This window comes from Aythya ferina (assembly GCF_964211825.1).
Source record: "Aythya ferina genome assembly, chromosome: 1".
Lineage (NCBI taxonomy): Eukaryota > Metazoa > Chordata > Aves > Anseriformes > Anatidae > Aythya > Aythya ferina.
Window position 1 is genome coordinate 160590434 of NC_140296.1, and position 16446 is coordinate 160606879.

The 16446-nt window shown below is 34.5% G+C and overlaps 1 protein-coding gene across 2 annotated transcripts in view; it reads left to right on the forward strand.

Annotated features, from left to right (window-relative positions):
• Positions 1-16446, forward strand: part of CFAP54 (cilia and flagella associated protein 54) — a 109276-nt gene that overhangs the window by 54514 nt on the left and 38316 nt on the right. For both annotated transcript variants that reach the window (XM_084506419.1, XM_084506420.1), the window contains 13 exons: positions 817-1047; positions 1646-1788; positions 3488-3669; positions 4387-4614; positions 4816-5039; positions 5154-5289; positions 8129-8243; positions 9217-9369; positions 10239-10433; positions 11191-11278; positions 11726-11932; positions 13503-13569; positions 15978-16160. In XM_084506419.1, coding sequence (XP_084362545.1) covers positions 817-1047; positions 1646-1788; positions 3488-3669; positions 4387-4614; positions 4816-5039; positions 5154-5289; positions 8129-8243; positions 9217-9369; positions 10239-10433; positions 11191-11278; positions 11726-11932; positions 13503-13569; positions 15978-16160 — 2152 coding nt within the window. The remainder of the gene's footprint in view (positions 1-816; positions 1048-1645; positions 1789-3487; positions 3670-4386; positions 4615-4815; positions 5040-5153; positions 5290-8128; positions 8244-9216; positions 9370-10238; positions 10434-11190; positions 11279-11725; positions 11933-13502; positions 13570-15977; positions 16161-16446) is intronic.

Below are 16446 nucleotides of genomic sequence, written 5' to 3' on the forward strand. Positions count from 1 at the left end.
TGAAACCCCGTCTTTTGGCTCATAATTATATGCATTTAACTAACTTAGCAATAACAGTACATTCTGAACTAAAGGAATTAATAGTATTCATTAACTGGTGCTTTAGTCACTTACACTTCCAGCAGTTAACAACTAGAAAGCTAGAAAATATATGAATATAAGCAATCACATAATGGATTCTAGAAGTATTTTAAACAAAGATCTCTGAAAAAGTTTTCTGTACATGATCTTCTAAACTTGTACCTGAACTGTCTGTTTTTTGCCCTCCACAGAAAAAGAAAACTTCATTAACATGATTTTCATGTATTTCAATGCAAGGGAAGGGATATCTAACCTATCCTGCGCTTTTTGCTATTTCAGATGCTCATTTGCATAATACATAATATTATTGCTGTATAAAAGAATCAGTATTGTATACAGTATGCAGTTCTGTCCACATTTTAAAGGCTGAAAACAAGCAGAAAAATATTTTTGAATGATAAAGGGATCAGTTTATCAAAATGATGTGGTTCGATTACAGTATTGTTATGTATCTTCAAAAAGAGGAAATACAAGTAATTTGAAAAAAAATAGAAGAAATTTGTAAAGTAGAAGAAAGGATTTAGTGTGTGTTAATTGCACTTAAGATGGAAAGCACAATTGTTTTTCTTGACTGAAGCAAAAATCATTTTGCTAGAAACATGACATATCCTTCTGAAGTTAATACAAGTCTGTGGATATGTAAGGGGGTACTTGTGTATCTTTATCATGATTTGATTTTCTAGAGCTCTGAGAAAACACAGTTTAATTTTTTGTTCTGCAAATATTTTGTTATAGGAAACACAAGGAAGAATTGAGAAAAGTAGCTCATCGCACCTTAGTGGTACTGCTGAAACCAATTGTTAGTAATTACTTAAACCGAAAGAAGTTTCATCAAATATGCCTTGAAGAGATGCCCTGGAGGTCTCAGATGAATATTTATCTGGCAATTGCACACTACCACTTATTTAAAAAGAAACTGGAAGAGCAATATAACATTGGAATTTGTGGTTCACAGTATCAGGACAGGTATATTTTACTGTATTATAAATCATAGAATCATTAAGGTTGGCAAAGACCAACTTGACAAATGATCATCTGGTTCAACCATCCCCCTACCACCAATATTACCCACGAAACCATGTCCCTAAGTATCACATCCAGCCTTTTCTTAAACACCCCCAAGGACGGTGACTCCACCAGCTCCCTGGGTAATCTGTTCCAATGCCTGGCTACTCTTTCTGAGAAGAAATTTCTCCTAAAATGATTGCTATTAAAGTAGATCACTATATTATTGCCATTAATGCAAAGATTTGAACCACAGTATCAACAGTCAGTTTGTCGTATGACCAACTCAACTTCCACATGCAAATGAATATACAGTGTACTACATTTTGTCTTCAGTCATAGGGCAGGTGACATGCACACTTTTGGTTGCTTACTTGACTGGTCAGATTTTATATCTTTTGAAAGTTTTGAAATATAATGGAAGTTTTGAAAAATAATGAAAACTCACTTTTGAGAGACTGAATTTTATATGTGTATATGAAAGTTCTCTCTCTCTCTCTTTCTCTCTCTTCCCTCCCCTCTCCACCCCCCCCCCCTTCCTTTTTCTTCCATTCTGCAGTTACAATATTCTGGATCCTGAAATATTCTCCTTAAATAATTCTGGAACTGTAGTGATGGGAGAATCTGTAGAGAATAACAGAAGAACACCAACTCCTTTTCTCCTTAAAAAGTCACCTTCAGGACTGACCAAAAAACAAACTTGTAAGAACTTTTAATGGGTATACAAATTGAATCAGTTTAAACGTACCTTTTTCTTTCTCTTAACTTTCATCCTGACTTGCATCATTATTTTTGCACATTACCATTGGAAAATCACTCCTGCACGTTTAAAGAGGAGATTGGGTTTCTGGATTTCAAAAGTGTTTCCTGTATTTTCTCTTTTTTGACATACCTATTATAGCATAAGTCATAGTCAATAATGAGACCTTTATAATAACTCTGACCATTATTTATTGTGTTGATAAATATTTTTATCAAGTGATGATTCTTCATTCTAAGTTTATAAACTCTAATAATTTAGTGATACTGGCTTTTAGTTTGCAGAAACCGTACTTGCTATACCTATTAATTTGGTAACATTCCATATTATTCTAAATGCAATTAGAATTTTTATCAATTTCTGTGGTTGTTAACTGCTCCATAATTTTCTTTAGATTTCCTAACTGCCCAATAATTTCCTGGGTCATTCTGTAAGTCATTCTCAAAATTATAGATGGAATTTTATTATTATCTATGAAAGTAAAATAGTTTAGGTGTCCTTCTGCATTGCATGCTCCACAGTGTTTCCCGAGGCAGAAGCTACTTCAGGATCCTTTTTTACCTTGCACCTTTTTTCTTCAAATTTATCTTTCATGTTTTACCATTCTATCTGTTATCCCAGCTGTTTTCAGTAACATCCTTTGAGGTTTCAAAAGGATCTGAAGGGTGGCCCCTGTTTGCAGCTAATCGTGAAATATAGGACTTTGATTACTTCAGACAGTGATAATACACAAGTCAACACATATTAGTCTGCCTAACCACTGTAAGTTCAAGAGAAAATCAAAAGTTTGGTATTTTCAAAAGCACTTCAAGGAATACATTCTTGTCAGAGCTGTAGAGAGCAAAATTCTCATATCATTCCTTTGTTAGGTAGGAATCAACCAGCCTCTGCCTTTTCCAAGGAGTTATGACAAAACTAGCTGGTGAACTCACAGGTTCTCTTTGCAACAGCCTACTTGTATTCATACTCTTTTGTATTTCTTTATGTTTACAAGCCTTGGGAACTGAATGTTTCTGAAAACTAATATTAATCCTGCTTATTACATCCTAGCTGTTTCAGCAATTTTGAGTGAAAGAATTTCATTGAAGTATGCAGTTTGCCCTGGACATCAAACATTGTTTATTGTGAAATTCTACCATGAAACCTATAGTTCAAATATTATGGTATCCCACCACCATGAACCTTTATGTTTCCCCTTTGAGGGCAGTTGATGTTGAATAAAATAATGAAGCAATTCTATGCATACCACAGAATTTGTCACAAAACTTTTTCCTAACTTTTTCTATAAAGAGAACTTGGTTTCAGAAAGGTTCTTGGGAGCTTGCCTCATGGTGACTTCTTCCTAAAACTTGATAACTTCTAGGATGGTTGTGTTTTGGCTGTGAGGCTGAAAAACTATTTGGTACATATTATTATTTTGCTTAAACTTTTTTTGTATTCCTGCTTCTTCCTCATCTTAAGTAAAAGCATCTTACATTTTAAATATCATAACCTTCTGAATATGATAACCCTAACTTTGGCATTTCCTAACATTTAAGTATTTAGCTGGCACAGGAAAATCCTAGCTGACTGATAATATTATCTATTTTATGTTTTGGAAAACTTTAACTCATTTTTAACCAGTGAATGTTTTGTCTTCAGATACAGATAGATCTTCTGAGCACATCAGTAAATTGAGTGGAACATGTACTCCTCAAACTCAAATGACATATGATATGGAAATATCCATCTCACAGTCCCGCAGAGAATGCAGCCAGTTTCCATCAAATACCATTTTATTGGATCATTTTACAAAAATCTTTCTTCATTTAAGAAGAGCAGTGGTAATATACGTTTTCTTATTAAACACTGTATTTACTACTAAACACCTTATTGCAAAACTTTTTACATAAAAAATCCTAAGGAAAAAAAAACAAAAACAAAAACAAAACACAAACATACTTTTTTTTTTTTTTTTTCCCCAGGGAAAAAACAATGATTTCTTATCTTCTGCAAAATGTTCAAGCACAATGTGTCAAATGTCAGACATGTTACCTATCATAATGCATATCTCAATCAAATATATAATAATTAAACTGTGTTTTATTTTTAATTTAGTCTTTATAACTTTCCTTCACATTTTTTTGTTAAATATTTCTCAAAATACTTGCAGATTTACTTTTCCCTTTATTGTTTTTTGTGGATGCGTCAGTAGTGTCGACAGAAAGACCAACGACCGAAAGGAAAAGCAGTCTGACTACTCTTCCCATAAAACCACCTAAAACCAAGTAAAAATTTATTTTTAGGTGGTGTGAATTAATTTTTCTTTTTCTCACACCAGAAGCAACAATTTAAATCAATTATAAATTAGTGTGTCTATGAAAATTTCCAAATTAAGTTTTTACAATGCCTTATATAAATTGAAATATTAAGCAATCTGTTATTAAAGATGATTTGTTGATTCTAATTTTGAAAGTTTACTTCTACCTTCTCAATAAAAGAATGGAGCTTTTAATTTCTGTATTTTCAAAGTATAACTCTATTCTGAATGATATACATAGGTTCTTGCTCACCGTGGTGGCCACTGGACATTGCTTCAAAACGCTTGCCGAGAACTTTGGAACTATACTCAAGAATCCCAGTCAATTGCTAAACATTCCCATTCCCATATGGATGCATTTCCCATTACAAAGGAGTTTCTTAGGAACACCATCTGGTTGCCATTTTATTTGGCATCAGACATGATCATTGATATGATAACTGAACTGCAAGCAACCGATTCTCTTAAGGTAAAAATACCGAGATGATATATTCTTTATTATCATGTCTTCTCTGTAGAGATAATTTTCTTTCTCTTGTGTTATGTTCTGATATCTCCAGGTTATTTTTTGTAACAAGTTTTTAGACAAGCACTGTATTTTCTATATAATTTGATTTCTTCTAAAAACAAATTTGTCAGTAACAGGTAGAATAATGTTTCTTCACTGTAGATTGTGGATCCTGAAGGCAACTTCTGCATTCCCAGTTGTTTAGGAGGTATTACTGATGAGAATGGTGGTTCAAATCTCCATCCACAGTCTCCCCTGGATGATGTGAATGTAGTTGACTTGAAATGGATATGTAATCTGGTTTTTAAAACAATAGAGTTGTTGTATCAAATGAAGAAATGGGAAGCACTTGTACACATAGCTGTACAATTTAACATATTTACACAGTAAGTTACAACAACTTTAACAAATACTAAAAAGCAGTATTATAATGTTAAATATACTGTTATTTTGATTAATTAATAAATTAATTCATTGTTACTTTGCTTCTTTTTTTTCAGTGAGAGATATATAGAACAGGTGATTCCGCTGCTGGTGTATGCTCAGAGGCAGCTCCTGGAAAGAAAACAGCAATTCAGTAGCCCAGAGAGCCATGAATCTAATTTCATAAAGTATCTATCTGATAATGCAAATAAGGTGAACTTCAAATTTCTTTTTTGGATACTGACTCTAAATGTGAACTAAACGTAGAGAAGTATGTTCACTGATTAGATTAATGTGGTTTTCCATAATGTTCATAAATTATGAGAATAATTTAATGAAAATAATTGATTGAAGGCACGAAAGGGCTTATCTGACATGATTCCAGCAACAGGAGAGGTCTGGACTTGATGACCCAGAGAACATTTCTTCCATGCATTGTGTACTCATTCCATATTATAAGCCTAAATCTAATTTCACGTTAGTTCTTGATGCTGACCAAAATTAATCAGATTGAATTAATCCAAACACTAGCAACACCAGTGAAAAACTTTAAGAACTTGATTATCACCAAAGAAAAACAGCTGCTCACTGGAAGTTAAGGCTTTATATCTTTAGTAAGCTGATATTCCCACTGGATTTTTTTTTTCCATGGGATTAGCTATTAAAAACTAGGATTTTTTTTTTTTTTTTTTTTTTAGCCTAATGTTTATTTCTAAAATGTTTTTCTAGTCAGTGGTATGGTTGAAATTTTTGATATGTTTCTATTAGCTAATATATACACAGAACTTGAAGGAGGAGGGGAAAATGGGTTTTAGAGCTCCAAGACAGTATTGTTCTGAACTTGGTTGGGGTTCAGGAAACACTGCCTTACCTAGAGACAACATACTGCTACATAATGCTTGCAAGGCTGTGTCATGTCTTTTGGGGAGCTGTTTCCTACTGACTTCTCTCAGGCCTCACCATTCAGAATATAGTTCTTTGTATAAAAAAAGGCACCACATACCACCAACAAACCACAATGTTCTTGCAGAAGTTATTGAAAAACACTTGAAAGACAACATAGTCAGTGGTCAGCCAACATGGGCTCATGAGGGGAAAGGCCTGTTTAATTAACTAATTTCCTTTTATGACAAGGTTGCCAATATTGTTGACCAAAGGAAGCTAGTTGATGTAATCTTACTGCATCTCAGCAAAACTTTTGATACTGTTTCTCATGGTATCCTTCTAGATAAAAGTACATAATATGGTGGGTGAACAACTGGCTGATGGGTTGGGCTCAAAGGGTTATAGTTAAAGGGGTTACTTCAGGCTGGCAGGCAGTAACTAGTGCAGTTCCCCCGGGCTCCGTTTTAGTGCCAGTCCTCTTTAGTGTTTTCATAAATTACTAGGATGTAGTACTTGAAGGTATACTAAGTTTGCAGATGATACTAAATTGAGAGGAGCTGTTGATGCTGTCGAGGGTGGAGCGGCCTTGCTGAGAGATCTTGACAAATTAGAGGGCTGGACGATCACCAACAGTGTGAAGTTTAACAAGAACAAGTGCTGGATTCTGCATCTGGGAAGGGACAACCCTGGCTATATGTGCGGACTGGGGGACACAAGGCTGGAAAGCAACCCCACAGAAAGGGATTTGGAGGTTCAGTTTGATGGCAAGTTGAATGTAAGTCACCAGTGTGTCCTGGAAACCAAAAGAGCTGTCTGTACCCTGGAGTGCATCAAGCATTGCTTGCCAGTTGAGGGAGGTGATTGTCCTGCTCTGCTCTGCACTGGTGCAGCCTTGACTCGAATACTGTGTGTGTTTTTAGGCTATAAGAAGGACATAAAACTATCAGAGAGCATCTGAAGGAGTGCTATGAAGATGGTAGCCCTTCAGGTCCAGAGGGCAAGACATATGAGGAGCTGCTGAGGTCACTTGGTTGGTCAGCCTAGGGAGGAGAAGACTGAGAGAAGGCCTCAGGGTGGCCTACAGCTTCCTCAGAATGGAGAGTGGAGGGGCAGGTGCCGATCTCTTCTCTCTGGTGACCAGCAATAGGACCTGAAGGAATGGCATGAAGCTGTGACAGGGAAAAGGTTCTTCACCGAAAGGGTAGTTGGGTATTGGAACAGGCTCCCTAGGGAAGCCACTTGGTCATGGCACTAAGCCTGCTGGAGTTCAAGAAGTCTTTGGACAATGCTCTTAGACATATTGTCTGATTTTTGGGTGGTCCTGTGTGGAACCAGGTATTGGACTTGATGATCCTTGTGGGTACCTTCCAACCTGGGATATTGTCTAATTCTACACCACTATGATCTGAGTAACGTGGAAGAGCAATATAGTTTTGAAAGACATCTTAACTTACAGAATGAAAACTAATATCAACTAATAGCAAATAAAGATTATTCAGAAAAGACAGCATCGAGTTAGAAATTAGGAAGGTGTGACTATGTTTCACAATGCAATGCCATTCAGAGAGACTCGAACTTTCTCTGAATTGTTTCTTTGCTCATGAAGTGATGTGTCTACATTAGCACAACTAGATGATAAGCACTGTCTGGAAATTTTCCTTTCTGACAGGGTTAGACTGCTTCTGTTATTTGCTTAAAACTATTTTGCATGTCCTTATTCTGCATGACACTGTGTTTTACAGGCAGTGTGTTCTTTAGGCATACCTGCACACTTACACATACAGGTTCTTTGCAAGCATTTGTCCAGACAAAGAACGGAGGAGTATTTGCTGAACGTCAGTGAGTTGCTCATGATTACAGCAAACACCATAAGTGAGACAAGTTTAGTTCATTAATATAAATTACTTATATTTTCCAACTTTTATCCCAAATTGAGATATATAATTTCACATCTGAGCATTTATATGATATATCCAATACTAAGGTGTTGTGAATATTTCACATTTATTGACCTGGGTACTAACAACAGGACATCAGTGTCTTTGTAAATTAGTCCTCTTTTATTTTGTCATGTGACTGTGTGTTTCAATACTTAACTATAAACATTAAATATTTTATTTTTTTCTGAATATTGTTCAATGATCACGAAACAAAACTTGCTTTTTAGATGAGTTGCAGAGACTACATAGGGTGGAACCTACAGCTGCCTGTTGCCCATGCTGCTAGTGTACTGGTCTTTCCTGGATGCATTGCCTACCCTGAGATTAAAAATGATTATACAGGTCAGAACTCATTTTAGTATCATGAGTTCTCTTTTCTCCCTAAACCTTTTTATTTTTTTTCCTACAGGATTTTTTGGTTTTGGTTTTCCTTCTTATTGTAGGTCTTCCACCATTCCTATAAGTGGTTTATTTTAATATAAGATCAGTTTTGTTTTCAAATTATTATTCTTGATATTTTGGATGGATAATAATGTTGTGAAGATCTCTCCAAATATATTCAAACTGTATCTGAAAGCAGAGAAGAGCAGTTGTCATCCAGACCTACAGTAAATTGAGTGAGCTTGGTGATCTTGGCTCAGTTTTCTGTGTGTATTGTTGGATACCCACCAACACACACAGAAGTTAATGTGAACTTGCACTATTAATGATAGAATCAGTACAAAAGCTGAAAGGAAGTGTAAGGTGACAGAACACTTTTTTTTACCCATAGATGTTGTTCTTTCCAATTGGGGTTAAAGTGTTTTAGTCATTAATAGAAGCATAGTTTCTCCTATCACAGAAGCATCAAGGCATTGTGCACAAGACTTTGTGTGGAATTCAACTAAGGAAAGTCATTAAATGGTAAATAATTCTGTATGTAAGACTAGATAATATTATGTGTTCCAGAGCATGATGGTTTGGTATGTAGAAACTACAGGAATTGTAGTAAATAGGACCAACAGTTGTAGTTAAAGGTTTGTTCCCAGACCTAAGACACCAGAATCAAAGTAGTAAGCTGACCTGATGCATGGTCAGGGCAGATAGAATTCAGAGAAAATAGGTTTCATGTAACAACCAAAATGTAACACTGAAAAAGATAAAACTGCTCAGAAGTGTTGTTCCTGATTGTTAATGATTTTTCTTTAATTCATGTTTGAATGGGGAAACAAAAGTGACAATTGCATTAATATATTTTAGTTTTACATTTTTTAAAACTAAAAATATGTGTTTATATAATGCAAATTTGTTCTCCATAATTGTTAATTTATTTCAGGTAGCAGTCAAGCAAAACATCTAGTTTATGTACCTCTTGATGTGAATGATACATTGAAATGTTTTAGGGAAACTCTAAAAAAATCTAAATTTCACAGCAGAGCACTGAGACACAGTAGAAAACTACTTTCATTATTTCTTGCACACACACAAGGTGAGTACTTCATTGAAGTGTTTCTCACTTAATGAATCATAGAATCATAGAATGGTTTGTGTTGGAAGGGACCATAGAAATCATATAGTTCCAACCACCCCTGCCATGGGCAGGGACACCTCCCAGTAAATCATGTTGCTCAAAATGAAGCATGTATGAAGCATATATACAGTTAAAATAGTAAAAGATTTTTTTTTCCCTTCCCCTTCCCCTTCCCCTTCCCCTTCCCCTTCCCCTTCCCCTTCCCCTTCCCCTTCCCCTTCCCCTTCCCCTTCCCCTTCCCCTTCCCCTTCCCCTTCCCCTTCCCCTTCCCCTTCCCCTTCCCCTTCCCCTTCCCCTTCCCCTTCCCCTTCCCCTTCCCCCCCACTCTCCCTTCCCTTCCCTTCCCCTTCCCCTCCCCTTTTCCCTTCCCCCTTTCCCTTTCTTTTCTAAATCAGGTTTCAGTTGTTACTGAGAATTAGAAAAAAACACAGAATATAAAATTATATATGAAACTCTTTAACTGCAAACTGTAAGCCTGATTTCTGATGATTTCTGTCTCTTGGTTGGATTATATATATATATATTTTTTTGTGTAACTGTATCACTTGTCTTTCTTAAGCCAAACCTTCAATAGTGGATTGACCGGCAGCTCTTACCAACTTATTTTCTCTAACTGGCTACATATTTTTATTTGTTTGTGCTCACCAGTGAGTTTGATTAGGAGACATGCAAACAGAGTAAGAACATAGGAAACTAGCTTAAATTAGTGCACAAAAGAATCATATATTTGTTTGAATACACCACATTTGGTGTGGAAATATTTGTGGTGCTGGTAATAATAGAATACTTTTTTTGACCTGGTCACATAAATTGTTTTTCTGATCTAGAAAATATTGGAAGAGCAACAAGTCAAATCTCTCCAAATAGAAAGCTGGAATTTAAAGAGGGAGCTGAACTGATATTTCTACCAATACCACATGACCTTTCTCAAGAAAAATTTAATTTCTCCAGTGTGGTTGAGAGTAAACCAATACCACAGTCACAGTTTCCAGTAATTGTCTCTTCCTATGAACAAACAATTGGTAATTGTTTTTTTAATTAATTTCTGTTTACAGTTAATGTGTAATGTCACTCTACCTATCTGTGCTCGGTGTTTGTTCTGGTGTTATTTCCCTCTGTCAATTATAATTGTCTGAAAAGTAGTCTCCAGAAATACACAACCTTCTCTCTTAATTCTGAAAATCTGCATTAGATCCTAAACAAGATACTAGTTGGTTCATCACATCTACAGTTCTCTCTTCTTATGAACAAGCATTACTTCAGTTGTGTTATGCTGATTAATTCCAAATTAAAAATCTGTAATGCTTAAGGGAATCATTTTAATTCCATGACATTTTTATTTATTTATTTATTTTTTCTAGGAAATAGGCCTTTCATGTTCTGTGCATCTGAGTATGAGAACCCAGTTACTTGGTGTCCGTCTTACCTTTCTAGTATGGCTTTACTCATATATTTAAAGCTCAGCCTGAGAATGTTTTCTCAGTCTGAGAAAACAATAATACAAAAATTTAACAATACAATATATAGAAATTAATTAATTAAAATTTAATAATACAAAAATTGTAAATACATAATACTCTTGTCTTTTGAGTTAGTAGGAATAAGCAATTGTACATTTGAAGGCAAAATATGCAAGCCTATTAAATCTTTCTGTGATATTCATGCACTGAATAACATGACAGTGCGTGTCTACTTTTCATGCAAAATTTGTTCAAGATTCAGTAACTAACTTAATGATGTGACAATATTTTCTCTCATTGATGAAATAATATATAACAGGAATCCTTGAAAAAAACAGCCAGAGAGACCTCAAGGTTCAGGCTTTACATGAACTTGGAAATCTTCACTTTTATGCTGGAAACAAAAGGTACACTGTTACTGGAATTTAAAAGAGCAGGGTTTCATTATTTGATTGTCATTCTTACACACTTGAACAGTTTTATAAATTCTTGTGCTGTTTTCAGGTCCATATAACTTTTCTTTCTCTCACTCTTAGCTATATTTTGATAGATTTTTCTCTGTAAATAGTTCATCTTTCTTTGCTAGCTAATTATAAGATTAAGCATCTCTATATGTTTTTAGGAAGTAATATTTATCTCCTGACAATTTAATCTTAGTAAAAGTCTGAATGAACGTGTTGACCACCAAAGTATCACAAAGGTATCTTTGTGTGCTTAGAAACTGTATTTCAGTTTTTGACTTAATCAGAATTATTTATATATCAGGCAATGAAGGTAAAATGAAGCCAGTCTTATCTTTCACTTTGGAAAATGTCAGCAATATGATGAGTATGTTTTTTTTTTATGTGTTACAGAGCTGCTTTTAAATATTGGTGTCAAGCCCTTGATGAAACACTCAACATTGCTGATGCTCTTAACAACTGGCAAGAGTTAGGTTTTCCAAAAAATGCTAAAGACTACTTTGCAGTTGGAAGATCTACTGATATTAGTCAGAAATTTATTTCTCAGGCAGGAATTTGGGGATGTTTACATGCAGCAGTTTTAGTGGCTAAGATAGCTCAGTAAGTACTTTTTTAAAAAAATATTTTGCATATATATATATTTATATACACATTTCTTTCAAAAGAACTACTTATCCAGAACATTAAGCAACTTGAAATTAATTTAAAACACTAAAGAGTTGCTATAGAAAAGACTCAGCAAAACAAGAGGAATTTTTCCTTTCAGGAAGAAAGTTGCTTTTTTGGCGAACAGTATTTGTTCCCTTTTCTGGCGTGCTCTTCGATCGTAATTGCAGCTGTATTTCATATGGAGAGATCATTGAAATAAAACAAAATGATAAAAAGTCATAAGCACAAGGATTTTACAGTCTTATTGATTTTCAATTGAAATATCACATCTCCCAAGTCATTGCACATATTAAATATTAATGTATCCTAAGGACAGATTTACTGCCTAAAGTACTCATTTTCTGGTGAATTACAACTAAATGAAATTTGAATTACTGTATGAAAGTCTACCATCAATAAATATTTCAGTACAGTAGTGCTTGACTGCTGGTAAAGCACTAAGGATGTAATTCTAAGCTGTTTCTCAATATATCGTACACTATATAAAATGTACAAAATATAAAACTTAGAAATATCCATGCCAATTCTAAGTGACCTTAGAAACATTATACCATGAAAAGGCAGAGCTTCATCTGTGTAAACTACATTAGCTGGGAAACAGGGCCTATTAATAACACTGTAAAATATCTGTAAAGTGAAGTACCTTTGAAAGCATTAACATGGGTATTTCAGCATGAAATGACGTTGTGCAGCTCAGAATTAGCCCTCAAGAGGAAAAGGAGTGAGTTCAAGTTGATTCTAAACCACGTTTGTGCTCTTCTCATTCTGAGCTGTGGTGCAACCTAAGGTTCAGTTAGGCAAGACCCAATCCTTAGCCACTTTTAAAGGTGCTTCTGGCACATATTTGCTGCACTGTGCCTTTATTACTATTATGTCCATTCCAACTCTTCATAGGGATCTGGAGGAAGCAATCCTCTCAGCTTCTTGCTGAAGCAGATCTTTTTTACTCAACCCAACTTGGGCTGTTAGACATCCTTCCCTTTAGTTGCAGTTTCTAGAGCAATTTATTCTCAGACTGTAAGATGCAGATTAAAGGACTGAAATTGTATTAAAGATTTTGAATATTATAAATCAGAGGAATATCCTAATACCATGACGGTGAGATAGTTTGTCGGATTCGTTTAATCTAGGTAGACAGCTACCATGTGAAAGCCCATGTGCTGGATATGTTAGGCTTTATGGAAAGAAACACACTCTGAGTTTCTAGACCTGCTTTATCTTTCTAGTTTTGGATGAGATTATTTTTTTCTCTTAAATTGCCTGTTTCTCTCCCTTAACTTCAAAGGGAATCTAGACAACTCCCTTTGTCTGGGTATGCCTTAGGTCAAATGATTGCTTGGATGACATGGCAGAACACCTGTCTACAAAACAGGCAGCTGTTTTCCAATGTGGAAAACATCTAGACTGTTAGTATCATTATTATACGAGATAAAAAAAAAAAAGTTTGAATAATTTACATTGATGGACACGTTCATATTTCTTACAATCTGTTGTACTTTAGGTATATAACAACATCGAATATGAGATTAAGAACTAAACACTGCTATTTTTCTGCTATACTCTTTAAGGTACGTATACGATTTCAGTTAGAATTCACAAATGACAAATTGCTTCTAATATTTAAATCACAATAACCCTCTATTAAAATATTTCTTTTCTCACTTTGATTGACTGAAGGAAACCTGGAGATCAGAGGTAGTTGACAATTTATGCACATTAGATTAGATGTATTTATTCTGTTTTTTAACATTATTCCTGTACTAAAGCCTAAAAATTATCACTTCAATGAGAGGCGAGTCTCTGAGAAATAATGAAATACTGAAAAGTGAAGATAACTAAAATATTTGGCAGTCAAATGTATTTTTCTTCTCTTGAAGTTTTCTGCTCAGGAAGAGGTGGATGGCATCAACAATAGATGGATGCTGTCATTGATCTGTACAAAGTCTTCACAGATTGTCAGAAATTTTCAATCAGTAGAATAGACTCTTTACAAAAGGATTTTTTTTGGTATTTTGTTTAGCATTGAAAATTATATTTCTAAAATATCAATTGCATAAGAAGTTTGCTCTAAAAATGAGGGTAGTCAAAATTATTTATTTTAATTTACAAAGAAAATAAGCCTATTAAAATTAAATTTGAAAACTTTCAGAAACAAACTATGGATGAAAAAGAAGAGTTTCAGTTTACTTCTAAAGGGAAGTTTTAAGATATCAGTACCAAATGTGATATTGGAAAAAGAACCAGTATTCTGTCAGTTAGACTCCACTGGGGTCAATACTAACTCATCCCAATGCAGTAATAGGAAGTTAGTTGACTTCCAAACAAACCAGTGTCACTTTCTAATATCTTGTGCCAGCCACAATTGTGATTCTTTGACCTGTTTGGCTGCATTTAAAACCTTGTTAATTTCAGCAAAGGGAGAACAAGCTGAAGAAACAGAGGCAAAGGAGAATTTTGGTTAGCTTCTAGCTCTTTAACTGCAGGTGGTACAAACCTGAACAATTTTGATTCCTCCTTTTGACAGAAATAGTAGTAACAGTTTGTTGCAGCTGTATAAAGGTAGAAATAATTGTGACTTGACTGAAGTGGGTCTGATATTAATTGGGATAGGAGCACCTTGCAGGGTGAAAGTCTTGAAAAATGTAATCAATTACTGTCACTGAACCTTGCCAAGTTCAAGCCTATAATTTGTTCTGTGATTTGGAAAGCTCTTTTATAACCTTATTTAAATTCCACCTCTCTTATTGACTTTAGACTTGTTAATATCTCAGATCTGAGTATGTCTAGCATATCATTGCTAATTATGATATGATAAACGCAATTGGGAAGGAATATCCTTCATATAGACAATAGGAAGACAATAGACAATGTTAGTTTTCCTCCCTTTATAAGGGAGGAATATTTAAGTTCCTTCCTTAAAGTTCACGTCCATTTTAAATTATATCACTGAAGATGCACTAGCTGACCTAGTTAAAGGCTGAACTAGCCTTTGTTAGTATGGTAGGGTCAGGTTATGTGGCAGAGAAGTAGTGGCAAGGCTTGCTGCCTACAATTTTTACATTATACATTATTTACATTTACATTATATATATTTATTTATTCAGGAGGATAACAGTACATGCTTCACTTAGTTTAGGCATTTTAGATGAAATTTCCATGTATGTACAGTTTGAAATACTGTACTCAGAATGACTTTATATGCAATCTGTTAAAGGCTGAACTAGCCTCTAATTGGCCTTAAAGAGGCCAGAAGTCTCTCCCAGAAGTCACGATTGAGGTGATTACTCAAAAAGTATTTAAGGATTAGTAAAATCAAACTACTGCTCTTAGTTTATGGAAAAAATAACAAAATAAAATAAATAAAAATAAAAAAAAGATTATGCATTTTTTGTCTACGTTTTCCTTGACTATGGAGATGCTTAAATAAATTATTAAATTCTTTCTGTGTGCTGATCAGAGGCTTTTCCTAAGAATTAATCTAAGAAATCTTTGTAAGAATCCCTAGCAATTTATTATTAGTTTTTTTTTTTTTTTTTTTTTTTTTTTTTTTTTTTTTTTTTTTTTTTTTTCCCAGTGCTTCCAGAGATTTATTTGAAATGTTTTGGCTTGGAATCTGAGAGAAATGCGATTGGCCTCTTAGGAAGATTTCACATTACCTGGGGAGTACTGGTTGATTTATGATTATTTTTCTGCACCTAGATCAGTTTCTCAGTTTTGCAGTACCATGAAATGCTGTCCATAGACTAGTTACAGCTTTTTTTTTTTTTTTTTTTTTTTCCCTCACCATAAAGTTCACACATAAAGCAGTGATCATTTTAGTAAAAGTATTTTTCATGTGTTGTCCTGAAACAGCTGGATACTTTGTCATTAACTGAGTTTCATTTATAAGTCATTTATAAGTCTAAAGAGTCAGAGGTCTTTAGTGTTTCTTAAATGCCTACACTTCTTTTTACATGCAGTTAATTATTATTTTCAGACCCTGTTTAGAGCTTCTCTTCCACACCCCACATCTGATTGTGACTTTGCACAATATGAAATTAATATGCTCATTCCTGGAATAGATTTGTTCTCTGATCGCTACAGAGCTGATGTCTCTACTGTAGTTGCAAGTCTGAATTTCCTTATGTTCGAACTACACTGTGCAAAACAAAATTTAACAGTAAGTATTAGTTTATGATATTGTAATTATTACATTATTGTATTGGATATATTTATGACAAACCACGGAAGCTCTAGTAAAATACCTGTATGGTTAGGTTCTGTGGCACCTTGCTCACATTCTCTGATTACTCAGTACGGACTGTTTTCACAGTTGCCCTCTTACATTGATTATGTGGCCATTGCTTCCATTTAATGACTGGCCACTTCCAGTTTAATCCAACTTCTTGCAAAGATGCATACGTTGGAATAAATAGATTGAAAAACTTACTAGTATCGAAAAGGTG